The following is a 27,739-nucleotide window of genomic DNA, read 5'->3' as shown; positions in this document are numbered from 1 at the left end:
TCATCAGGAACAAGAAATAAGCAGCTCGCCAGTTGCCATTAAACTATTTTAAAAGGCTGCTGGACAACCAGCCAATTGCTAGAGTTGAAATTAGTGAGGTTTCTGGGATGCTAAAACAAGCAGCAGAATATTCATAGAAAGGATGAGGGCTTAAGACAGACAGGAGAATGGTGCTGCCCGCATATCAGAATTCAGTTCCTGCCTTTTGCCAGAAGCTAGGGTTCTGAACAGCGCTATAAATTTAAGCATTATTTTTCTCCATTATAAAAGTAATACCTGCTAATGGGAAGAAATTTAATATTTTAGGAGAGCGAAAAAAGGTTACACTCCTGTTCCTCTTTCCCAGAAGTCTCTGATTTAGTTTAAATGCTGCTGTTACATTACTGGAAAAGGCCTGGGAAAGTTAAGACGACTCTGATATGCTACCACAGCTTCCTCCAAAGCTGTCAGTGCACAATGCCAAGTTTCAGTACAGGCCAGATCCAGTCTAAGAACATGTAAGAAGACAGTTTCAATATGCTCAAATCTTAAAACTTGAATACTACTGAAATAAGAAACTCCTACACCAAACAAAGAATGAATGTTCCAACAAGCAGTATCAGCAGTATGACGTTCTCTGGTATTACTGTTTGGAATACTGTGTAAGGACTACCTGAATGCTTATAGTGTTGCTTTTAATGCTCCAAAGGTTTTTTTGCCTTTTTTTCCCCCCATCTACCAGTATCAACATTCTTAAATCTAACTGTTCATATTTGAGCTTCCTGTTAAACTACATCACATGATATCAGGAGACATTACAATTTTGCTTCTTTTCCCTTTAGCTTTGCTACAAATGGAACACACAGATTATGAAATGATTTCTACAATAAAGGGCAACATTTGAACAAATAAAAATACATAATAAATGTTAAATATTTACCCTTCCTGTGATTTTTCCTTCTGAAAAATCAGTTCTAAATCTCTGAAAGAGAAAACATAACCACAGTTTATGACAACAGACTGGTAAGGAAAACTTGGCTCAGTCCCTTCTACTCAAAGCAAGTAAAATCCTGACTTGGTAACCTGGGCACTAAAAACTGTTATTCAGGTTATAATTTAAGAATATTCAATAAAAAGAGTATGAAACCTTATTGAAGAACAAGATAAACATACAATGCTTTCTCCTGCATATGCAATTTAAAAAAAACTAATAAACTTTCAAATATAAAAGATTTTCCAGCCTGTTAGAGAAAAGTGAATGTTTCACAGTGTCAAGTTAAAGGTAAGTAAGAAAAAATAATCATAGTGGGTACAGGGGCAGAGAACATTAATTTCTCTACTTCTATGTAACTACTTCATTTTAAAAAGAGAAGAAAGAAATTTCGTTTATGAACATGGAATCTTCTTACCAATGCTTCTGTAAGAAGTTCTGTTCTGTGCTCTGTAGAAAATTTTAAAGTTTCTGACTTTTTTCCACTGCCTTTACGAAATGTGAGGTTGAACTCCGTTCCTTGTCCTTTTCCAACAGGGCTGATGCTGCAAATGTCTCCATAAGGCCACTTAAAAAAAAAAAATTTTGACTGGTGCTACTATAATACAGTAAAATGTAATGCTTATTTTTGTCACTTTAATTTCATAATCACTGATTAAATCAGCAAAATTTTACCAAATAGAGTCTAGAAATTGTGTCTTACAGTAATTCTGTAAAAGAAATTCTTTTAAAGGTTTTTAGTCAGAAAAATCCAATATGTATTCCTATTTTAATGACATTAATCCAGAGAAATTAAAATTAAAAAGTGACAAGAACTGGGAAGTGAAATTTTATGATTACTTAAAAATTTGTTAAAAAGTTTGTGAAACATGCCTGATTTGGAATTAAAATAGACCAGAATATCTTTGAATATGTTTACTTATAAATGTTCAGGTTACTCTTGTCTTTATAAACACATAATCCTACTCCCATGACGAGTATTTTATACTAACTGGACTCATGACTTATATATGCTTTTATTACAGTAAAAAGTATAAGCCTTTATAAATTATAGAGAACTAAATTACTAATTTTACATAAAGGAAGTGGCCACAACTAACAGTAACATCAAGTTATACCCTTGAGAGCCTAGAAATAAGCATATTCTCCCCCTCCCCTTTATTATTTATTTTTGGTCCCCAAATCAGAGTATTACGTAAGCACATCAATCTCTTTCAGATTTGACATTTCTATCTTCAAGTACTGATTTAAGGGAGGGTAATGGTCACAGCCTGGCTTTTAAAATTCAAAGGGAGTTCATACAAACACCTAACAGCTTCTAACAGGATTACCTGATTTGTTACTTCTAAGGTATTGGGATTATATGTAGTAATCGCATGAGTTCCAACTGAAAAGACACGCTTATACCTACAAAGGAAAACAAGTGCTTAAATTTAGTTTTAAACAAACAAAAAGATATTTTATAAGAAAATATATATAACACAAAACAAACATTTCAATACACAGAAATGTGTTAGTTGATTAATGGTGACTAAATATAGCTTAGTTATATATTCTCACCTTTTTAAACCTTCTAAAATGTTATTTTTATTAAAACCCACCCACTCATTTTACTGTGAACTATTAAGATATCTAAGTAGAAAAGTATGATTTATATGCAAGCAATCTTGTGTGTTAGTATAAATTAAGTTGGCAAAGCATCAGCTGAGGATGCTGAAAGATCCTAAATGGGAAAGTTTTATTTAAAAAAAAAACACTGCATACCAATGCTTTCAAAATACCCTTACAACAAAGCCATATGGAAAGGAAGGAAAAGCTATGGCCTGGGGCAACTGGTCAGTCACAGCCATATCCTGGAATCTTAATAGTTTCTACTTAAGCAACTACCTATTACATCTCAGTGTTGCAATTTTATAGAAGTAGGAAGCCTACACCACAAACAAGCAGTTTTCACTTCTCACTTCATTTCAAGTAATATATTTGAAGGAGAAAAAACATTTGGGTATCAGTAATCCTTCAGAAGAGAGAGGAATTCATAATCATAAAAGGAAATTGAATTAGAAAAACTTATTTAAAGCAAAATAATTAGTTCTTTGGAACTAAAACATTAAAATGGATAAAACATTAGTATATATAAAACAAAATTAAGGAAAACAAAGAATTCACACAACCAAAAGTTTTTTAAAATGCTGTATATAACTCTATGCTGACAAATTTGAAAATTAAGAATAAATCAACCCTTATATGGAAGAATTTAAGAAAGCTGCAAAGAATTACATCCTCCAAAAGCACCAGGCTCAAATGATTTCAAGACAGAAGAAACCTGAGGACCAAGTAACTCCCATGCTCCTCAAATTGTTGCCGAAAACTGAGTAAAAACAGTTTCTCAATTTTTTTAATACTACTAAAATCTGAAAAGACAATACAATAAGAAAAAAACCCACCAATCTATTTTCAAAGCTAATATTAGCAGTAACAAGTCGCATTTTAAAATAGTAATACACCGTGACCAATTGGGTAAACACTTAAATATTAGAAAAGTCTATTAACATAATTTGTTATATTTATTGAAATATCTATTTGTATTTTAATACGAGATTTTTTTAATTATCAAAAATGCTTAAGTTAAATCAAATGCCTTTTTGACATCTACAGAGAGAATGTTTTCTTCCTTTGAACTATTAATATGCTAAAAAGACATTAATAACTTAAACGAACAGCCATGATCAGACTCAAAGGTAATACAATAAAAGTATTCCCATTAAGATCAAGAGAGATCTTTCACATTTTCATTTTTCTCTTGTCTATTTTTTAAAATCAGTATATTATAAAAATGAGAAAGTATTTCCATTTAGGTAAAAAGGAAATGATAGATTTTATTAATCTTTACCACATCTCCATATACAAAAGTATTGCTACATGGTAAGTGCTTTTTTTCCTAACTCTACATGTCTAAAGTGGAGTGAGAAACTAAAGAATTATAGCACTTCCCTCTAACAAAAAAGCAGTCATTTGCTTCTTTTTAAAGTGGAGTGAGGGTTAGGGCACTGGTGAAGTAAACAAGCTATCTAAAGAGCTTAAAAGTCTCAAAACTTCAAAGGCTTAATCAATTAATAGGAACTAAAACAAAGAAATAAGATTTTGCTCAGTCTTTGACTTAAAAGCTGCACAGTGAAATCAAATGTGTGATAAGAGATGTGAATTCACAAACTATTTTTCAGAATCACCTTGAAAGTCAAACATGAAAATCCTTATAATCCTGAAATAAAACTACAGAATTTGTTTATTTTATTCTGTGAGCAAAAAGTGAAAGAATGCCTGAAATGTTCCAAATGTAACTGCTGGTGTCATGTACAGTCTTAGAGGACTGGCTAAGAAAATATCCTTTTCAATCCTACACCAATCTTCTCCACCATACCTAAGCGTCTTCTAATATCTTTCTCATATAATTTTGTCATCTAGATCATGCTGTCAAAAGAACTTTGAGATGACAATATTTTAGACCTACATTGTCCAATAAGAAAGACTTCCTGATATGGCAAATTTCCACTGTCCAATAAGGAAGTAGTCCCCAACCTTTTTAGCACCAAGGAACCGGCTTTGTGGAAGACAATTTTTCCATGGACAGGGCAGGGGGATGGTTTCAGGATAAAACTGTTCCACCTCAGATCGTCAGGCATGAGTTAGATTCTCATAAGCAGCACACAACCTAGATCTCTCTCATGTGCAGGAGGTGGATGGAGCTCAGGCGATGATGGAGCTCAGGCGATAATTCTTGCTCGCTTGCCCACCGCCTACCTCCTGCTGTGGGGCCCAGTTCTTAAGAGGCCAAAAACCTGGGCTTGGGGGCCCCTGCAATAAGGTAGCAATGAGCCAAGTGTACCTACTGAGCACTTGAAATGTGGCTAAGACAACTGAATTTTACATTTTATTTAAAGTTAAATAAATAGCCACATGTAGTTAGCAGCTACCATATCGGAGAGATCACATTCTGGATCCTTCAGCAAAAGGATCCTGGAGTTGTATGCACGCTAGACCCAGCAGAGTACTGTCATAACTAGTAAACATGGAGCTATCTTTCAGATAAATATTGAGCTCTAAAGCCATCCTAAGAAAGCTATTTAAAAAAAATTCCTAAGAGAATTCCCTTCCCCTCCGCATTCCCTTCCTTAAGTACTCCCCATGCTGCTCCTCTTTTTAGAGTGGCTGTTGAACTTCCGCTTAAGGATGGGGCAAATATTTCTGTGTCATTTAAGACATCTTTATAAGCAAGCTTGAACTTCCAAAGGTTACCAAAAAAGCCTCCCTGGATAACAAAACTAAATTTTCAATGATTTTCTAAAAAGCCCCCTTAGATAACAGATTTAGAGATGAAAATCTCTAAAATGTCTCGCATGTATAGAATATTAGTCACAACATTTACATCTAAAAGATTTTTATCAGCAAAGCGCAATGACTCACACCTGTAATCCCAGCACTTTGGGAGGCCAAGGCAGGAGGATCACTTGAGGTCAGGAATTTGAGACCAGCCTGGCCAACATGGCGAAAACCCATCTCTACTAAAAATACAAAAATTAGCCAGGCATGATGGTGGGTGCCTGTAATCCCAGCTACTCAGGAGGCCGAGGCAGGAGAATCGCTTGAACCTGGGAGGCGGAGGCTGCAGTGAGCCAAGATCATACCACTGTATTCCAGCCTAGATGAGACTCCGTCTTAAAAAAAATAAATAAAAGATTTGTATCTTTTACTAAGTCAACAGTGTCCCAAGTCAAAGAAGAGACAAAGACTCCATGGATTCAGGGAGGCACAAGTCTTCATCTTTGAGGCTAACTCCTACCATAGTACCCAGCATTGACTACAGTAGATACTCCAATAAATGCTTAATAGCTAAATAAAACAATCTATCCAAAAATATGTCAACATACAAATCTATGACCTATTAGCCTGCTCTTGCCTTTAAAGCAGAATGTCAGACAGCAAGTAATTTTACACCAATTTTTAAATTCATAGTATAACATCAGAAAAAAGACCTTTGCCCCCTAACTGAAAAATTAATATTCATATTGACTTTACCTAGTGCACCTGTTTTCTTTTTATTCAGGCACTAAACTTACATCATTAAATGCCTACAAGAAGTAGGTATTTCTTAAGTTATCACAACTCACAAGCTTATTGTAATACAACAGCTTATTAAGAAACATAATTTATGTTACCATTAGGTATAATGTTATTTAGAATCAGGAAACAAATGCTGCTTAAAGAAATACAAGTGTTTGAGGCAACTGCTTTATCTGTGGGGCATTTTACTCCCCCTGCAATTGGTGATAAAGAAAAAGAAAAAAAATGTTGTGCTAATGATAGTATTGGTGGAGATAAGATCATCTGAACAGGAAAACCACTGAGGCAAAAGCTGGGGATGTAATCAAGTTTTGGATTTGATAAGGTGATGCTTATATTTTTTAACAGACAGATTAAACTTATATTAATTTATATTAAAACATTTCTAAATTATTTTAATTCCTGAAAATAAAAATGTTACAGCATTCTTAAGTTTTCTAGTTCTTATGAATACTGCTTTCCTCTTTTGAACAATTTTTGTGGCCGGGTGCAGTGGCTCACGCCTGTAATCTCAGCACATCGAGAGGCCGAGGCAGGAGGATCACTTGAGCCCCGGGACCAGCCTGGGAAAGATGGTAGACCCCATCTTGAAAAAGACACACACACAAAAAAACCAACAATTTTTTAAAATATGTTTTTTTTAACATATGGTATTTTATAGCATGATTTTTTTTTTTTACATAAGGTATTTTATAACAAGATTTTTTTACATGTTTTCTTTAGGTAAAATAAAAAAAACAGTGTTAGGTCAGATACTGTATTAGGTACTATAATGGATTAAATAAGTATCTGACACTGTGCTGGGTTCAATAATATGACAGTCAATGAGTCCTTTAAAGACTCAGTTTCCTCCCAACATTTTATTAGTTATCTAATTCAGACATCTGAAATAAACTTCAAAGTAATAAGAGCTAAGATTCTTGTCATTGTCTCAAAGTTAATTTCTGACTCGAATATTTAACTAGCTTCTATCAATCAGGCATGTAAAATAGTGTCAACAGAGATACTACAAAAATACTGGTCACCATCATAACATCTATTATATTCTTCTGCACAGAAAATCCATGTAATTCAGTATTATCATAATAGAGAAAATTCAACATTTTTGTAAACTGAGAAAGTTTATGTTTACTATAAAATAATGGTTCTCAAATTCTTGACATCGGAAAATTTTTGTGTACATGTATTACTTTTAAAGTTCAAGATCCTCAATCCCTTCAGTGGAGAATCTATGCCAACAGGCTTCAAAGAAGCCAAACAGAGCTAATCAAAGTTAGAAGAGAGCTTTTATATTACACACTCTAGATCTCACAACACACAGCATAAACCTTTGTAATACTGTAGGCAAGGTTGGCTAGTTATAATTGTTCACTACCGGCTGATGCAAGGAAACTAACATATCTTAACTGAAAGCAGTTCTATTCATGTCCCAGTATTGTAGATATTGACAAATGTTCCCCAGAAGTAAGCCAACATCTACTTCCCCACAAATTTCACCTGCTGGCCCAAGTTCTGTCTTTCAGCTGCACACAGAGCATACCTAATTCTTCTGCCAGTCAGACCTTCCATTTGAATTCTTTTTCCTAGGCTGAATATCCTAGTTCCCTTGGCCATTTTAAAACAAGTTTTGGTCACCAATTTCTTGAAGCCTTTAGGATACTCATGGAACCCAGGATTTTTCCTTTTACCATTAAAAGCTTGAGAATCCAGTAACTTGAACTACAATTTGAGTCCATCTAATAATGAAATTAAGGATAACTGACCTACAACATTTCTTAGGAGATTAATGGTCAGCATTGGTAAAGGAGGCATTACAGCTTAATGGTTAAGCACACCAACTCAAGCCACATTGCCTGGACTACTCACTAGCTGTGTTTTCTCTGATAACTTCCTTAACTTCTCTAAGCTTTGGTTTCCCTGACTGAAAGATATGGATAATACATACAGTCATGCATTGCTTAACAATGGGAATGGATTCTGAGAATGCGTCATTAGGTGACTTCATCATTATGTGACTATCACAGATTTCTTCCCAAAATTCTGTACGTAAATTACTAGTTTTGTCCTTACACAAACCTAGAAAGTATAGCCTACTACACTCCTAGGCTACATGGTATAGCTTATTGCTCCTAGTGTACAACGTTACTGTACCTAATACTGTAAGCAGCTGTAACACAATGGTAAATATCTGTGTATCTAAACATATGGGATCATCATATATGCAGTCCATCACTGACGGAAATGTTATGTAGTACATGACTGTATATCTACTTCATAATGTGAGAAAAGAAATAATCCATGTAAAGTACTTGGCACTTATGTGCCTGGCTAATGAGTATAACAGTCAATAAATGTTATCTATTCCTATTGCTATTATTCCACTAGTTGACTAACGGAGAGTGGGGAATCCCAAAACTCCAGTAGAATAACTGAACAAATTATAATTAGTATATTTATGATTTAAAGTAGCCATAACTGCTTTGAGATGGAATCTAGCTCCGTTGCCCAGGATGGAGTGTAGTGGCGTAATCTCAGCTCATTGCAACCTCCGCCTCCTGGGTTCAAGCGATTCTCCCATCTCAGTCTCCTGAGTAGCTGGGACTACAAGCGTGCACCACCACACCAGATAATTTTTGTGTTTTTAGTAGAGATGGGATTTCACAATGTTGGCCAGGCTGATTTTGAACTCCTGACCTCAAGTGATCCTCCAGCCTTGGCCTCCCAAAATGCTGGGATTACAGTCGTGAGCCACTGCGCCCGGCCCACGACTGCTTTAGTGTATTCATATTCAAAACAAAGAACAAAATTAATGGGCAAACTGATTGTTCATCTGGTTGTACTGCCAGGATACTCTGTAGTGAAAACTTCACTTGAAACATCAGTTTCACCAAGGAGGGCTCATTCAGATAAAAAGTTGTACTCCTCAGAAAAGAAAAAGAAATGGATAGGACATACTCTACAAATATCTGTCCTAAAAGCTCAGTAAGAGCTTTAGAAGAAATAAAAGGGCATCCCATGAAATGTAGTATTTTAAGGCCTTAAATTCCATGATGCAATGTCCACATCTTTTCCAGCTCAGATGGAGCTAGCTTTGAACACAACATTGTGTGTAAAACATAAGATTCCGATAAAGGAGATGTGATCCAATTTGCAATTCTAGGTAAGAGATGTTCAAGTCCCAGGTTGCCTGATGATAGTCACAAAAAATTAGACAAAGAAAACACAAAAGAATTAAGGACAGCTCATCTGAGTTTTAAAGACTCGCAGGGTCAAGAGCAAGGGGAAAAAAAAAAACAAAAAAAAACCACTCAGGATTCCTGGAGGTTATGAGGATTGGTAAGGTGTGTAAATGCCAGGCAGCAAAATAAAAAGATATCTTTTCTCTTGTAGAACTCCATTCCTACATATAAGAAAGGTATTAGAAATTCACTAGCTTCCCTTTGTCTCAGCACTTCTCTCAATTTCCTGTATCCAGTTATTACAGAGACTATGAATGTAGTGAGCTTCTGTTATTAAATTTCATAGACTGATCATTACATATCCTAATGCATTGAGGTGAAAATCCTGTTTAGATACCAAAATGATACTCTAAATTCAGAGCATTTGCTACAATTAATGTATACAATATTAAGGTGATCCACAGGTAGATTTTACTTATAAATTTTTATCCAGAAAAAACTGAGAACCTGTACCTTGAATATCACTCTGAAGTTTTTCCATAGTGAATGTGCACTTCTGCTTTAACTGAAACATCTGAACTTTCCTTCCTCTCTGAAATGGCTTACTTAGGCCAAAACAGAAATTTTTCTCCTTCATGAAAGAAAAATGCCTTTCCCCCCCTGAATCTACTCTCCTTTTCTTGCTCCTCCCAGAATAAACATATAATTAAATTATGTCTATACAAGTTGGAAAAATGAAAAGCACAGAAGCTACTTTGCCAGCTAAGGCATCCATACCGATGAGGAACAGACCCTAAATAAAGGCATTCAGCAGCTATAAAGTGAGGTATAATGAAAACTACTACAAAGGTAACAGAAATGGGTCACACAAATATCTTCAAGGGGAATACCTGGACAGGTTATCTTTAATTTTGGCATATGAAGAGAAGAAAAAATATTTATTCATCTTTACTTCCACAATCAATAACATCTTTCTGAAATGCTGGGGCTAGGTTAGCAACACGGAAATAGGCATGGAGTCTCTTAAAACTGAGGCCCTAAATCCCAAAAATCACAAAAAATTTGTTGTACGTAGACATGTTTCTAGAGACAAGGTTCAATTAACTATTCTGAAACAACAGAAAATTTTAATGTTGGCCATTTATTTTTTACATTAACACTGCTGAGGAGTACTTTAAACCTAGATTAGAATTGGCCATATAAAATAGGTAAGTGTAATAAAAAGTCTCAGTGCCATTTAATAATGTATATAACCCAATGAAATGATAACTATCACCATCTGGAAAATGTAAACACTTTCAGGGAGAAGTTAAGATTCAAGGTGTATACACCGAAATCAACAGAACACTGTTGAAAGAAATTTTAAAAGATGTAAATAAATGAAAACACATGTTCATGAATCAGAAGACAATGCTGTTAAGATGGCAATACTCCACTAATGGATCTAAAGATTCAATGTAATGCCTACCAAACTGTCAGCTGCCTTTTTTTTTTTTTGAGACAGGGTCTCACTCTGTCACCCAGGCTGGAGTACAGTGGCATGATCTCTGTTCACTGCATTCTCTGCCTCCAGGGTTCAAGCAATTCTCCTACCACAGCTTCCCAACTAGGTAGGACTAAAGGGGAGCACCGCCATGCCCAGCTATTTTTATACTTTTTGGTAGAGACAGGATTTCAACATGTTGGTCAGGCCGGGCAGCTGTCTTTTAAAAAAAATTAACAACTGACTCTAAAATTCATATGGAAATGCAAGAGACCAGGAATACCCAAAATAATACTGAAAAATAAAATTCAGAGACTCGTATTTCTAAGTTTCAAAATAGCACAAAGCTATAATAATCAAGACAATATGGTGCTGGCATAAGGTTAGGCATAGAGGATCAACGGAACAGAATTATGAGTCCAGGAATAAACTAAACAGTCACGGTAAATTGATTTTTGACAAGGGTGTCGAAACAATTCAAGTGGAAAGAACAGTTTTTTCAACAAATGATGCTGGCACAACTGGATATTCACATGCAAAGGAATGAATTTAGAACCCTACTTCACACCAAATACAAAAATTAACGCAATTAAAGCTATACAGCTCTTAGAAGAAAACAAAGAAGTAAATCTTTGTTAGCTTGGGTTAGGTAATGGCAATTACCTTAGATTACCAAAAGCACAAATGGCAAAAGAAACAATTGATAAATTGGATTTCATCAAATTAAAAGCTTTGTGCTCCAAACAATACCATCAAGAAAGTAAAAAAATCTGAAGAATTGGAGAAAATATTTGCAAATCATATACACGGAACTTTTATTCAGAATATATAAAGAACTCTCACAATTCAGTAATAAGACAACCTAATTTAAAAGTGAATAAATGACTTGGCTGGGCGCAGTGGCTCACACCTGCAATCCCTGTACTTTGGGAGGCTGAGGCGGGCGGATTACTTGAGGTCAGGAGTTTGAGACCAGCCTGGCCAACATGGTGAAACCCTGTCTCTACTAAAAATACAAAAATTAGCTAGGCGTGGTGGCATGTGCCTGTAATCCCAGCTACTCGGGAGACTGAGGCAGGAGAATTGCTTGAACCCATGAGGCAGAGGTTGCAGTGAGCCGAGATCACCACTCCAGCCTGGGCAACAGAGTGAGACTCTGTCTCAAAAAGAAAAAAAAAAAAAAGTAAAATAAAAAAAAATTTTTTTAGTTACAGTGAATAAATGACTTCAATAGATTATTTCAACAAAGAAGATACACAAATGACCTACAAACACAAGAAAAGATACCCAACATCATGAATCACTAGGGAAATGAAATTAAAACTACAATGAGAAGCTACTTCGTACCTGCACTAGGATGGCTACAATAAAAAAGACAGTAAGTGTTGATAAGGATGTGGAGCATTTGGGACTCAGACATTGAAGGTGGAAATGTAAAATGCTGCAGCTACTTTGGAAAACAGTTTGGCTGTTCATCAAAAAGTTAAACAGAGTTACCACATAACCCACCAATTCCACTCTTAGGTATATACACAAAAGAACTGGAAATATGGAAACATTCACAGTGGCATTATTCATAATAGTAAAAAAGTAAGAACAACACAAATGTCCATCAGTTGATGAATGGATAAACAAAATGTAGTATATCCATACAACAGATTATATGACATTAATGAAGTATTGACATGCTATAATATAGACAACCTTGAAAACATTATGCTTAATGGAAGAAGTCAGTCAGAAAATACAGCATTTTGTATCATTCTATTTATATAAGATGTTCCAAATAGACAAATCCAGAGACAGGAAGTAGATTAACGCCTGACAAAAGAGGGGGAAAAAGGGAGTTAACTGCTGATTTCTAACGCAGTGTTTAGAGGAAGTTTTTTGCAGGGAAGGCGAAGTGATGAAAGTATTCTCAAAACAGTGATGATGGTTTACAACTTTATGAATACACTAAAATCCGCTGAATTGTATACTTTAAAAGGGTGAATTTTATGGTATATAAGTTATGCCTTAAAGCTGTTATAAAAACAAAACCAAGTCTCAAGGCCTAAAAGAATTACACTAAGAGCACACAGTTGCACTCTGAATTATTACAAGGAAAAAAGAGGATTGTTAAGTCTTAGTCACTACTCTAAGAACATTACCAAAAATTTTGATGATCACAGTTACTTACAAGCTCACAAAGCAAAAAGCATTGCAGTAAGTTTGTTCTTTAGAATGTATCACTATGTTATAATCATATTAAAAATGGAAGTTATATTATGATGACCAAAGTAATCTACCACTTGAGGAAAAAATAAGGATAATTTAAAGACACACTTTTCTAAGGTTGATTCAAAGAACTAAAATGACTCATACTACCCTGGATATGCCACTTTTCTCCCTGACTTCACTCATTGAAACTAACTGGGGGAAAAAAAAATGAGAGACAAGTATTCTAAAGGGTAACAATTATTCTAATTTAGGAGTTCATACAATTGAGCTATTAGACAACAAAATCAAATACTCAAATCTTCCAAAGAAGATTTCTGGTTTGCTAATGCAAACCAGAAATACTAGACAGCTCAGATTTATACCACATCCTAAGAAGTTACCACTCCAGTAACTAAAAAATGAAAAGTTGAGAGAAGAAACACTTACCGGCTTTGTGCATGTGTCATATTTTACCTTGTGGCACGATGCAGAATAATGTGGTCACTGATTTGTAAAAGTGTGACACACTCATTTTACTCATTACTGATCAAAGGGACCAGAGACTAAACTTTTGTAGTGGTCAACAGATGCCATTCACTGAATATTCAATATATTTAAGGCATAACTTTAAAACTTTCATACCTGCCATATCACTTCATTTAATCCTTACAAAAATCTGAAGGGTAGGAATTACCAACCATCTTACAGACAGGAAACAGAAGCACTTACATTTTGGTCTGACTAAGAAGCTACTAAAAAATGCCATCACTCCCTCCCAAAGAAAATATATTAAACCCAATTTTTAAATTTCATTACAGGCCTAAAAAAAGGTTAGACTTCACTAGAATGGCATATTTTCTCTGACAGTCAAACAGATATGAAAATGTTGGCTACAGACAGGTTAGTCTCTGGGTAACAAAGATGTAGGGTTAACACTCTGCTACTACTATATAACCTCATCATTAATTGATAGCATACAAGAGCGTGGATTAACTGGTTTACTTTCCTTTTAACTGTCACTTTTAATTCTTACCAAACTCCTTCCCAAGAAAGATACTGAAAACTGGAAATGTCAAAAGAAAAAAATAAATGTAGCGTTTACATTTATAATATGCACGTTTTTCAGAAGAGAAGGGCTGTATAGCCTGAGTTGCGCAGTATTATTCAAGATTATGAAACAGTAATGTTTACAATATTTTATAGAAGCACAGAAAAAAAAACCCAACAATACTTACTTCCCCCTCCATGAATGTTTTGTTGTGTAGAAACATGCCAGATCCTTATTTTCCCTAATTATGTTCATTTTGTGCTCAAACCTGGAAGATAAAAATATGAGGGCACTTAGTACATGTTATATATCTTTAATCTTTCCAAGATTCCCCTAAGAAAGGTAGTATGACTCTCTCTCACTTTCACAGCCTGCCGTATATCCTTTACAAGACCATAAGGTTTTTTTTTTTTTTTTTTGAGATGGAGTCTCGCTCTGTCGCCCAGGCTGGAGGGCAGTGGCACGATCTCTGCTCACTGCAAGCTCCGCCTCCTGGGTTCACGCCATTCTCCTGCCTCAGCCTCCCAAGTAGCTGGGACTACAGGCGCCTGCCACCACGCCCGGCTAATTTTTTTGTTTTTTTTTTTTTTTGAGATGGAGTCTCGCACTGCCGACCAGGCTGGAGTGCAGTGGCGTGATCTCGGCTCACTGCAAGCTCCGCCTCCCGGGTTCATGCCATTCTCCTTCCTCAGCCTCCAGAGCAGCTGGGACTACAGACGCCTGCCACCACGCCCAGCTAATTTTTTGTATTTTTAGTATAGACGGGGTTTCACTGTAGCGAGGATGGTCTCGATCTCCTGACCTCACGATCCTCCCGCCTTGGCCTCCCAAGGGATTACAGGTGTGAGCCACAGCGCCCGGTCGACCATAAGGTTTTTAAAGACAGGGACTGGTCTATTCAACTCTTTATCATAAACTTTAGCACCACATTGTGATTGTTCAACTGTCTCCCACACTGGACTGTGTTTCTTGAGGACCAGAAATGACCTCTATCAACATCCCCAGTGTATAGAATTTTTAAAATGTCAAATAAATAAAGCTTTAAATCTGACATTGCCAAATAATGCCATGGCACACAATGGATACCTAAACACATTTTCTAAGAGTCAAACCAATTCCAAAAGTTTTTTGGTGAGCTACTAAGTGCTGGCGATTTTGCTGACACTACTACTTCAAAGGGGACCTACTATAAATAAGGCAATTTAAAAATAATTTTCTCGCTGGCACAGTGGCTCATGCCTATAACCCCCGCCATTCTGAGGCTGAGGTGGGAAGATCGCTTGAGACCAGGAGTTTGAGACCAGCCTAGACAACACAGTGAGATGTTATCTCTCAAAAAATAAAAGTTAACAGGGCATGGTAGCATATGCCTACACTCCTAGCTACTTTTCAGAAGAGAAGGGCTGAATAGCACTATTGAGTAGTGTGGTATTATTCTGAGGCTGACATGGGAGGATCACTTAAACCCAGGAGTGTGAGGCTACACTGAGCTATGATTGTGCCACTGTACTCCAGGCTGAGTGATAGAGTGAGATTCTGTTTCTAAAAATAAAACAATTTTCTCATTATAAAAGTGATATAGGTCCATAGTAAGAAATCTAAAATGTTCAGAAAGCAAATCATCATTTGTCCTTGCATCTGAAGATCATCATTTGTCCTTGCATCTGAAGATAATCATTTTAGCCTTCCTTTTTATATTTAGAAAAATCCTTATTTAAACAACATTGCCATTTGTACTGTTTAACCTGTTTTCAAAGAATGTTAACCTTTCCCCATGTAATTATTCTATAAGAAAATTATTTTTAAGGCTATATGGTATTCCACTTTATGAATATTCCAGAACAGTGCCACTCAAAGCGTAGTTGCAAATGGTTTGTTTCCAAGCCACATCAAGGAAAGTAAAGAAATTGAGATTAAGTGTTTAGAAACTTCTATGGAGGTTTGATTAATGGACTCCTCTGGTTGAAAAGGATATAGAACAGATCAAGATTGTTGAATCTGTGTGATGACTCACACGTGGAATCAGCCTCCCAACAGTCACATGCAATGAAACCACATTATGTACAATATTCATTGACTGTAACCCGGTATATAAAATCCAGAATCCATTTATTTCATTTAAAAAAGGTAAACTTAGCTAATTTTACAGGATAAATTATTGGAACTGGCTGCTAATGAAAGACCGATAGGTTTTGAAAATACTGTATCACTTACTTCATTTTGAATAAAAGTTAAATATGGTTATTTCTTTTGTGACTTAGCTATTTCTCCCTTGCCTTAATAGTTCAAAACGCACTCTAAAAAATATTGTAGAGGCCGGGAGTGGTGCCTCATGCCTGTAATCCTAGCATTTTGGGAGGCTGACATGGGTGGATCACCTGAGGTCAGGAGTTAGAGACCAGCCTGGCCAACATGGTGAAACCCCATCTCTACTAAAAATACTAAAAAAATCAGCCGGGCGTGGTGGCAGACGCCTGTAATCCCAGCTACCCGGGAGGCTGAGGCAGGGGAATCTGTTGAACCCGGGAGGTGGAGGTTGCAGTGAGCCGAGATCGCACCATCGCACTCCAGCCTGGGTGACAGAGCAAGACTCTGTCCCCCCCAAAAAAACAAAAACAAAACAAAACAAAAAAACAAAAACAAAAAATTGTAGAAAATACACCAAAGTGCTAATAATACAAACGGAATAGTTGGAATTCTTTATTTAAGCTTGCTTTATACCTTTTTATACTGTGAATACTAAGTCAGCAAGTATTTTTTACATAATTAGAAAAAACTTTTCAGAAAAAAACATTTTTATAATGGCTTGAGACATAATTCACATACCACAAATTCACTCTTTTAAAAAGTATACAATTTGGTGATTTTTAGTATATTTAGAGTTCTGCAACCATCACCACTATTTTTGGAACACTTTCATCACCCCAATAAGAAACTCTGTTAGCAGTCACCCCCCATTATACCTCAGCCTCAGCACCTAGCAGCCACTAATCTACTTTGTCACTATGGGTTTGCTTATGCTGGTCCATAATGCCAAATAATATTCTGGTATATGGATATACCTATTTTATCCATTCATCAATTGATGGACACGGGTCTTGTTTCTACCTTTTGGCTATTATGAATAATACAACTATGAACAAGCATATACGAGTTTTTGTGTGAACATACGTACTCATTTCTCTTAGGTATATACCTGAGTGGTAAAAACATTTTTTTAAAGATACCCTTATTTTGAAATTGCTGTCTTCATTCGTCCTACTTGTTTTTGTATTACCAATTACCGACAGCCTTTGTACTCTACATAGAATGCTCACCCCCTGGATATTTATATGGCTTATACCTCTACCTCCTTCAAATCTGTGTTCAAATGTCACCTTTCCAATGATGCCGACCCTAAACATCTTGTTTTAAATTGTAACCACCCTCCTCCTCATTCTACCCTATTCCCTTACTCCTGTTTTTCCCCCATAGCACTTTTCACATTCTAATGTAAAATTTATTATTCACCTAATTCTACTGGAATATCCAGAGAGAGGTAGTTTTGTCTGTTCAGCTCACTATTGTTTCTACAGAGGCCACAAGAGTGTCTGATACAAAACAGGTGCTCAAAAATAAGTATTTGAGTGAAGGAATAAAATTCAGCAAATACATGGGCAATTCTGATATCTACTTCAAACCTGATGCTCTAACAGGGACTCCCAAATAGGGTTTTGTCAAACCTTCTGGAAAGGCATCAGCAGTTCATGCTTTGAAAAATAACAAAAGGAACCACAAGTAACACCAAGTTTAAAGAAGCTTTTATTGTTACCGGAAAGAAGAAATTTCTTACAGTCAACTAACATCTTCCTACTAGCGAGTATAGGCACAGCTAAATGTAGTCCTGACAGTTGGTGTGGTGTTTTGTTTGTCTGTTTCTGGATTTCATACCTGGGATGACCAAGGCACCCAACTAAGATTTATTAAACCCAGGAAGCATTATTCCTGCCGTCTGAATCTTTTGCAGTAAATGATATTGCTGAAAAGAAACCTGAGCAGTATCTCTGAAGACTCACCAAAAAAGGGAGAGAGAGATATATATAGGTGTACAGATATTTTTCCCCATATAACTGAAGAGTGGAACAATGAAAGAGAAAGGCAGATAGAAAAGGTGAATGGCTGATACTGAAGAATGGGGTTTGCATTCCTAGTCTATAACTTAAGATATTGGAATAACTGACTCTGTACCAAGGGCCTATCTTGGGGAAACTGAGAAACAAGAAAATGTGTTGAGTGGAGACTGGTTGATAAAATTAAGGATCTAAAAATTAAAATGAAAGGCAGAGAAAAATAAAGATTTTTAAATGACAACCATAAAAACACAGAGCATGACCCAGAAGGAATAAAGATCCCTAATAAACCCATAGCGGGGAATAAGAACAAAATAATCTCACAATAACAAAAGAAATACATGAATTATTAAATAATTTTTTTAAATAATTTTAAAAATAAACACCTAAAGAATGACCTCATAGGTATCACTGATTTGGGGTTATAGAACTCCAACAGACCTTTTGGGACATGAATTAAATAACTTTACATCAAGAAGGCTTTTGAAGGTCTATAAACCTGGAGATGATGAAAGCACCAGACTCCAGAGAGTCCTTAGATTAGGATAGATGAAAGGAGCATGAGAAGATATAACACATTAAGATAAAAACTACCAACGACCTGGCCTATTAGAATAAATATTGTATTCCTGATGCAGATTAGAATGCTGACAGAAAACTACTGTAGGAGGAAAGAAGTAATACTTCAATTCTCTGGAAGTTCATATCATCAGTACAAGTTCCTATGTCCAATATTTACACACCTGATAATTTTCTGTCTCTAATATTTAAGAAAGCAACAAGTGATGTTTTACTCTGCATCCAATAAAAGGCTAGTAAAATGGGCTTTTTATGGAAGAAAATTGCTCCACCATTTGAAAAGCTTGCCTTCAACTACGTTATATTTATATAAGGGTATATCTGAGAGGTAAGGGAGGGAAGAGACACCCCACTACCTAGCCAAGTCAACCCCAGAAATAGTGGAATAATTCAATGCTATATTACCGTCTGCCTAACCTCAAAATGGAAATCAGGATAATGCTTTTCCATTTTAAAACTCCATTGAAGACTGCCTTTAATAAAGTTGGGGGAAGCAAGGTGACTCTAATCTGGAAATTTATGACATGTCCTGAAATTATTAAACAACTTATATTGAATACTCATCACATGTTAGTGATCAGCCTATGCATTTACCATGCATTTATTTCATTTTGTCCCCATAACAACACTGCAGTACAGGTATGACTGTCATTTTATTGACAAGAAAACTGATAAATAAATCATTTTTCTAAGGTAACACAGCTGGTAAGCGATTGGGCCAGACTTTGGACCAACCTCCTTAACTTCCACACCCTAGGTTCTTAACCTAAACTTTAATACCTTACCTCAACTTTAAGGAAAAAAAAAAAACTTCACCCTGACCATGTAATTACAGATGTATCATTTGACTGCAAATTCCTGGAATAATTCAGAACTAGTTTCAGTTATTGTCTTCATCTGGACAGATGACACTTGTTAGAAATAACTTTGAAATCTACAATTTTAAGCAGTAAAACAAATTACCATATTCAACATAGGACAAAAGAAATACAACGAAGTCTCCAAAGCTGAAATATTCTATCATCTATAAATAAACTTTCAAAATATTTCCTTCTTTATATAAGCTAAAAAACATTTTTTGGCTGGGCACCGTAGCTCACGCCTGTAATCCTGGCACTTTGGGAGGCCGAGGTGGACAGATTACAAGGTTAGGAGTTTGAGACCACCCTGGCTAACATGGTGAAACCCCTCTACTAAAAATACAAAAATTAGCTAGGTGTGGTAGAGAATGCCTGTAATCCCAGCTACTTGGGAGGCTGAGGCAGGAGAATTGTTTGAATCCAGGAGGCAGAGGTTGCAGTGAGCTGAGATGGCATCACTGCACTCCATCCGGGCTGACAGAGCAGGACTCTGTCTGGGGGGGGCGGGGGGTAGGACATTTTTTAACAAAGTGTTCAAAACAAACATACAATGACAAAAATTGGTTACCAATATATGATATCAGGATACTCTTTAAAGAGAGTTCAATTACTCTAACCAACATCGAGCTTTTAAAATAACCAGATTGGCTAGGCACCGTGTCTCATGCCTGTAATCCTAGCACTTTGGGAGGCTACCGTGGGAGGATCACTTGAGTCCAGGAGTTTGAGACCAGCCTGGGCAACATGGCAAGACCCCCATCTCTATTTAAATATAAATTTTAGATGAAAAAAAAAGATAAGATAACCAGATAAATGAGATCTGAAGCTGAGATCTATTTCTTGGCAGTGTAATATTAGCCCATCCACATTTTTCAGGTAAGTCTATTTTACATTCTCAGTAAAATCTTAACTACTCTTTGATAAAGTCATTTCAGCCAATGAATGGCAAGTGGTCTGGAAACTGCATTAACTCTTTTAGACCATGAAGATACTTTTAGAGAACGCAGGTAACTCACTAATGAAGGTAATGGCAATGCACAAAGATCAGAAAATGTACCAACTATGTATCATTCAAAGTGAGAAGTAGAATAATTTCAAGATAATAATTGGCAAATGAGTGAAGACAAGTCTAGAGGTCCTCCAAGTACAGTAGTCAGGTATCATTCAATCTGGGAAGACCCTGGAATACCTCCCTAGGGCACTGATCACAGAGCTGCCATTCCACATGCTATATGTTAACTAGAGACTAGCACAACAAGCTATATTAAGATTCCATTAAAGTGATGTTAATAATCTATTTATTACCAAGGTAAGGCTGGAGAATTTTTATAACTGGCATTTACTGGCTGCGTAACTTTGAACAAAAGTTTCTGAATTTATCTGAATTACAGTACGTCTATAAAATAGGAATAACTGTCCCGAAGGGCTATGGTGAGGACTAAATGAGATAACCCAAAAAAAGAAGTTATTTTGAGTATTTCTATTATATCTTATTTTCAAGAACTTACCAGTTATTGTACCTAATACAGCATTTTGGGGGGAAATTCTATTAAATTACTTGATTTTCTCTAAATCTTTTATTAATTTCAATCCTTCTAGTATGCAATAGATATCACCTAGAATGTTCACCTTCAACAGTACAGTGTTCTATTGATTTAATCAGCATTCAGTTTTACTTAACCATTCAAAAATAACTATAATATATATTTCTTAAACTGAATGATGTACATGAGGTTGCCATTTATTATTGTTACTCATTATTATTTTATTGTTACAATTTATGTTTCCCATAAAACGTTTTTAAAAAGAAAAAAATATTGCTGGGTGCGGTGGCTCACGCCTGTAGTCCCAGCACTTTGGGAGGCCAATGCAGGCAGATCACTTGAGTCCAGGAGTTCAAGACCAGCCCAGGCAACATGGCAAAACCGTGTCTCTACTAAAAATACAAAAAATTAGCTGGGTGTCACATGGCACACGCCTACAGTCCCAGCTACTTGGGGGGCTGAGGTGGGAGGACCACTTGAGCCTGGGAGGCTGAGGCTGCAGTGAGCGAGCCCTCATCTTGCCACTGCACTCCAGCCTGGGTGACAGAGTCAGACCCTGTCTCAAAAAAAAAAAAAAAATATATATATATATATACACACACACACACATACATACACACACACACATATGTATATATAAACACCAAGATAATCAGGATAGATGAAATTTTTAAAAATCATCTTGTCAACTATAACCCAACACTTAAGCTTGTTTTTATTTCAATTTTATTCCTACAAAATACTATTACAAGTCAATCTTATTTACTACATTTTTAATATTCCCCACTTAGGTATTTGAAATTTCAATTGTTAGAATTGTTTCCTTACATGTATCCAACCTAATATTTTTAAATTTATGTTTGATGGCTACAAATTAACTATGGCTTGAGAAACTTCCAAGAAAAACAAACTTCACAAAATTTAATCTCCAGTCAATATTTCCTCTGTACATTACTAAGCTCTAAAAGTGATTCAAAAAAATCATCACTTATAGGCAAAAACTCTTAAGCAACCATTGATTTCCACTATTTATGATGAAAAAAATCTGTAAAATGTCTAGTATCAGAAGCTCAAGTATCAAGCAGGTAATATCAGTAACAGTCATGTATAAGCACATGCTATAAACAACCATAAACTGTCCAACTAAAAAATGTAAACAGTTAAATGGTATCTTGAATGAGATCTTGGTAGCAGCTGTATCACTGGCATTTGCCATTCTGCCAGTTGTTTAGAGGCTATTCGAAATAGCAAGAATTTATCTGCTCAAACTAACATCACTTAAATTTCATCTCCTTCATTCCTGCAATTGTGTTCCATATTTCAAATTCTCAAAGACCCATAATTCTTTCTGATGAGGAAAAATCAAATTTACATGCCTTTTGTAATTAAATTGCATTGAAAGCATCTCCAATTTTTGCAAGTCAGCTTCACTTGTTTTCATGCTATATCCTAAATTACACCACCAAAGAAACTTCTGTTTGTTCTTTTTATAGAACTGTCCTATGGGTTAAAAAGTCAAATTCAGGGCAACAAAGGCATTTTGGCTAGATTCACTTCTCTCAATGAATACTACTGCATCATGCTTTCGAACAACACAATATTCTTGCATTCTCTAATTTATTACTGGCAGTAATACTGGCAAACCATTTAAGATCATTTATGGTTAAAATGAGAAAGATCTTTTAGAAGACACATAATTTTGACAGAAAACCACAGGATTTGGGAGTCCAGTGAGAAGAAGCCTACATCAAGCTGACACTAAAAACAAAAGCAAGATGAAGGGACTCAACACCATAGACACTCAAGCCAATTACGGTCAAGCTATAAGGAAAAGAATTTACACGCACAGCAAAATTAAGTATATACACATGGCTTGTGTTAAGCAAAAACACAAACAGAACAATCATTTAACTAGGGATGAATGAATACACTTAGAAAAAAATACACTAGTGAAAGAAGGATTGGCATTAATCAGGCTAGTCACCTGTTTAAAGCATGTACTTAGCATGATCAACTGGAAGTAATTTTTACACAAATATGACAACTTGCAGGGAACAGGTAAGCTACTAATTTTCCCATTTTGAGTCTGTAAAATGCAAGAACAGAACTTACTTTCATTAGCTCTGCCCTCAAGTAATTAAAAATGTGAATTTGTTTTGAAATGCATAAAAAACAAGATGGATTAATGGAAAGATGGACAGATCTGTGATAAAGCAAGTACAGTAAAATGTTAATGTAAAAACCTTTAGGTGGGCATTTGGGTATCTAATGTAAAGTTCTTTCAAACCGGCTGTAGGTGAAAATGTTTACAATATGTTGGGTGAAAATTGCAGTTTGCCTTTTCTGATCAAACTCTCCTACAACAGAAACAATGCTACATTCCAAAACCACACTTAAAATGTAGTAGACATTCACATCATAGGAACTAATTTATGAACGTAATATTTCCTACAGCTATATCTTACCAAAAAGGGAGGGGTAGTAAGGAGAACCATGGAAAGACTAACCCTTTGAAAAAATAACTAATGACAGTAATAGAGAGAATATCTTATATTGGCTTCTTGAGGATCTAGTTTTGTTTGTAACTGGATTCAAAATCTGAGTAAATCATAGCACTAGATTAGTTTGGTTTCAAACAAATGGTAAAAAATATAAATGGCTAACAGAATGTTAATTTTTACCCAGATTAAATAGCTACAACTAAACTGTTTAGATAGAATATGCTGTGTATGGGGGAAACTGCCATATGAACTTTAACCCTATTTTAAAATTTTAGCTTCATTTTAATATATGACTCAAGTACAGGTAAAAGCATTTTCTTCTAAATGAACAACAAATCAGTATGTGTAATATGTATGATACCAACAGGAATCTTAAACCATAAATACATCACAAAGTAAGATTTTAGTACCTACCATCTTAGCCTTCGTTAACTTATTGAAGAACCTGATACCTCCAGAGATAGATGTTGTTAAAGAATAAAAAAAGCCAGTGGTAATATCAAATTTCATCTGATAATCATATCTTCAAATAATTGCCCAAATATTTTAAAGTGAAGTGATTGTACTGTCACATCACAATCAACTTTTAACTAGTTCCACTACCATAGTGGCAGCTGAAATAATGAGATCTCCCCCATTGTTTTTAAAAACTTGATTCCTTTCTATTACAAACTGAGTATATATTAATGAAATACACGGCAAGAAAAATTCAAAAGCAACTCCTAAATCTGAAGAAACACTTAATGGGAGGAGGGGACAAGCATACCTACCATAGCAGTTAATTTTTTTGACCTCTTCTGTTCAACACTATAAATCAAGTATTGAAAAGAGACCTGTCTCTTCTATTTCTATCACGTGTATGCTCATTTCATCTGAGGGGAATAATTTGTATTTCTGACAAAACAGAAGTTTATCTGTTGTTAAAAAAATTCAAATTTTCTATGAAAGATGTATTACTATGACTCTTCCCTTTCCAAAGCTTAAAAATGCCTTAAATACTCACCTGAAAGCTTTCTTTCCAGAAACATGTTCACTTAAGCAATGCTTTGAAATCATTGCTATTGATCATTTACATATTTTTAGTTTATACACATTATTGTAACTTTATAGACCTAATTTCTATTTCATTTTATCTTTGAAGCATAACCTGGCTTATGCAAGAACAAAGTATACTATTTCTGTAAGCTCTTCAGCTTATCAACTTATTAAACTTATCAGCTTATTAAGGCACTTAATAATCATGCTCTACTATGGTAAACAGGCCCTGAAATGGGCAAAAGAAATTTTTAGCAGCCATATTTTAACTTGTTGCTGTTTTTCCTATCATTACAGTAAATGCATAATGTGGGACTAAATTTCCTAAGCTTTTAACAAATACAACTTGAAGACAGTTTTACAGAAAGCATCCTGAAAACCCAAACATTGTTCTTTTTATACTATTAAAAGACAAAAGTTTAATTTGCTACAATTTCCCCTTCACTCAATACAAAATAGCAATAACATACATTTCTAGTTTAGTTCTGAAATATCCGTATTATTCCTATCTCTTCTGTAGTGCTTTACAGTTTACAGAACACTACCAAATTATCTTAAAAAAGCAAAGTTTCACTTTTAAAATTAAGCCCATTAGCTCTAAGGTTTGGGGGGAAAATGGCTTATCTGCTCTAAGATTTGATAAACATTCAAAATACATTCCGTAGCTTGACTAGAAGTTTGAGGAGAGAAACCCCATAGCCTTAGATGACTAAGGAATACAATAAAAGTGAGAACACCATGTATATGCGTTTAAATGTATTATAGAATACATGAAATATCAGAGAACGTCTCCTCCATTCATAACCTTACCAATCCTTCCATTAAGTCGTGGCAACTAGAGCTGGCAAAAATCAAAGCATCAAAATAATTTTTAAGAGACAGGGTCTTCCTTTGTCACCCAGGCTGAAGTGCAGCAGCACAATCATAGGTCACTGTAATCTCGGTCTCCTGGGTTCAAGCAATCCTCCTGCCTCAGCCTCCCGAGCACACATCACCACAGCCAGCTAGTTATTTCATTTTTTGATGAGACGGGGTTGCTCAAGCTAGGTTGGAACTCCTGGCCTCAAGTGATCCTCCCGCCTCAGCCTTCCAAGTGCTGGGATTACATGTGTGATTATTGTGCACCCACCTAAAATAATTCTGGATTGCTTTAGGGGGTTTTCTATCTGATAATCAAAATATCAAACTCTTATTAATCCATTGCAAAGAGATATTACCACTGGGCATGTGCTAAATATGTGACTAGGCAGTGTTCTTCTAAGGGCAACTTGAGTGCTTAAACTGTAAAATTCCACTGACTTTAAAGCTCACACTTTTTCACAAGTAGTCCATAAAAGTATAAGTAAAACTCCCATATGTTGACAACTGAATAAAGAGCATCTGAAAAGAATCACTAGCAAGTTATATGTTTTATTGACTGAACCACACCTAAATGTACCTTTGCACAGGTAACTATCTTAAATTAGCAAAGATGATCATAGCCATGTTGGTTTAAACTATTTGTTACAAAGAAATCTAACTCAGTTACTCTCAAAGGAGTTCCTATGATTAAGAATCACTCCACATAACAAGAAGTGTTATAAATTGGCATGTGCTGGGTATGTGAACACTGCTGAAACAGAAAAAATATGTTGAAAACCACTGATTAAAATTTTGAACTAAAGTAATGGTTGGGCTAGGATGCCATCCCATCTGAGGCACTATGACTGGGAGCACTACTAGCATTTAGTGGATGAGACTAGATATTCAACATACATTACAGTCCCAAAGATAAGTACCGTCCACACCATACGACTTTCAAGTGTCCAAGTGAGCCAGGTGTGGTGGCTCACACCTGTAATCCCAGCATTCTGAGAGGCTGAGGTGGGAGGATTGCTTGAGCTCAGGAGTTCGAGACTAGCCTGGGCAACACAGTGAGACCTCATCTCTACTAAAAATAATAATAATAATAAAAAAAAGTTAGCTGGGCATGGCGTGCCTATGGCTCGAGATACTAAGGAGGCTAAGGTGGGAGGATCGCTTGAGCCCAGGAGATCAGGGCTACAGTGAGCTATGATTGTGTCACTGCACTCCAGCCTGGGCAACAGAGTGAGGTCTGGAAAAAAAAAAAAAAAAGAAAGAAAAGAAAAGAAAGTCCAGAAGTCCAAATGGTTAGTCATGTAGGCAAAAACCTATTTATAATGAATGAATCCCAGAATCTAATTGTTTTATATATAACTCACCAAGTACATTTTGTAGGCTTTAATATACAGAGATTTTTCCAGGAATGTGGCTACAATGTAAATTAAGAGATTATACTTTATTAACCCTGTTCTTTTCTGACAATGCTAATAATCCCAATTGTGGTATCTGAGTCACCAATGTGACAAATCTGTAGCCATCAACATTTCTGTCAAAAATCAAAATGGGCCAGGCATGGTGGCTCACACCTGTAATCCCAGCACTTTGGGAGGCCTGGGCGGGTGGATCACTTGAGGTCAGGAGTTCAAGACTAGCCTGGGCAACATGGTGAAACCCTGTCTCCTAAAAATACAGAAAAAAAAAAAAAATCAGCCCAGCGTGGTGGCAAGCGCCTGTAGTCCCAGCTACTCAGGAGGCTGAGGCAGAGGTTGCAGTGAGCTGAGATCGCGCCACTGCACTCCAGCCTGGGTGACAGAGCGAGATTGTCTCACAAAAAAAAAAAAAAAAAAATCTCAAAATGATTCCATGTAAAGGTACAAGCCTCTGACACGTCCTTTGTGTATTTTGGTATAATCATACTTAACTATTTACATATTGAAATGCATATAGTCAATTCTGCTATAATGCTTTTTTGATCATGTGAATTTTAACAGGATTGGTGTATTACTGAACAATTTGAGCATGATGAAAATGTCACATTTGCTTATGGTGATTCTGTCCCAACACTAAGTGAACACAGAAAATTGTACCAAACTCAACTGAGCCATGCAGGAATTCACAAAATACACACACACACACTTCAGGTGGTCAATGAACCACATACATTCACATATATGTTACTAATTTTCCACTCCATCTTATAACTTTTTTTCCTTCTACTACTTCACAGTAATTCAGAAACTGTAACTCCATCCAATGCTCACTGCATTGTTT

At 35.8% G+C, this 27,739-nt stretch overlaps 1 protein-coding gene across 1 annotated transcript in view; it reads right to left on the bottom strand.

Annotated features, from left to right (window-relative positions):
• DNAJC13 (DnaJ heat shock protein family (Hsp40) member C13) overlaps positions 1-27,739 on the bottom strand; it is a 118,434-nt gene that overhangs the window by 87,147 nt on the left and 3,548 nt on the right. Inside the window, exons 2-5 of the mRNA XM_054482345.1 lie at positions 14,185-14,265; positions 2,302-2,377; positions 1,389-1,538; positions 920-961 (exon numbers count right to left, since the gene is read on the bottom strand). Of these exons, the coding sequence (XP_054338320.1) occupies positions 920-961; positions 1,389-1,538; positions 2,302-2,377; positions 14,185-14,252 (336 nt within the window). The 5' untranslated portion in view covers positions 14,253-14,265. The remainder of the gene's footprint in view (positions 1-919; positions 962-1,388; positions 1,539-2,301; positions 2,378-14,184; positions 14,266-27,739) is intronic.

This window comes from Pongo pygmaeus, chromosome 2 (genome assembly GCF_028885625.2).
Source record: "Pongo pygmaeus isolate AG05252 chromosome 2, NHGRI_mPonPyg2-v2.0_pri, whole genome shotgun sequence".
Classification (NCBI taxonomy): Eukaryota; Metazoa; Chordata; class Mammalia; order Primates; family Hominidae; genus Pongo; species Pongo pygmaeus.
This window is presented reverse-complemented; position numbering and strand designations above follow the sequence as displayed.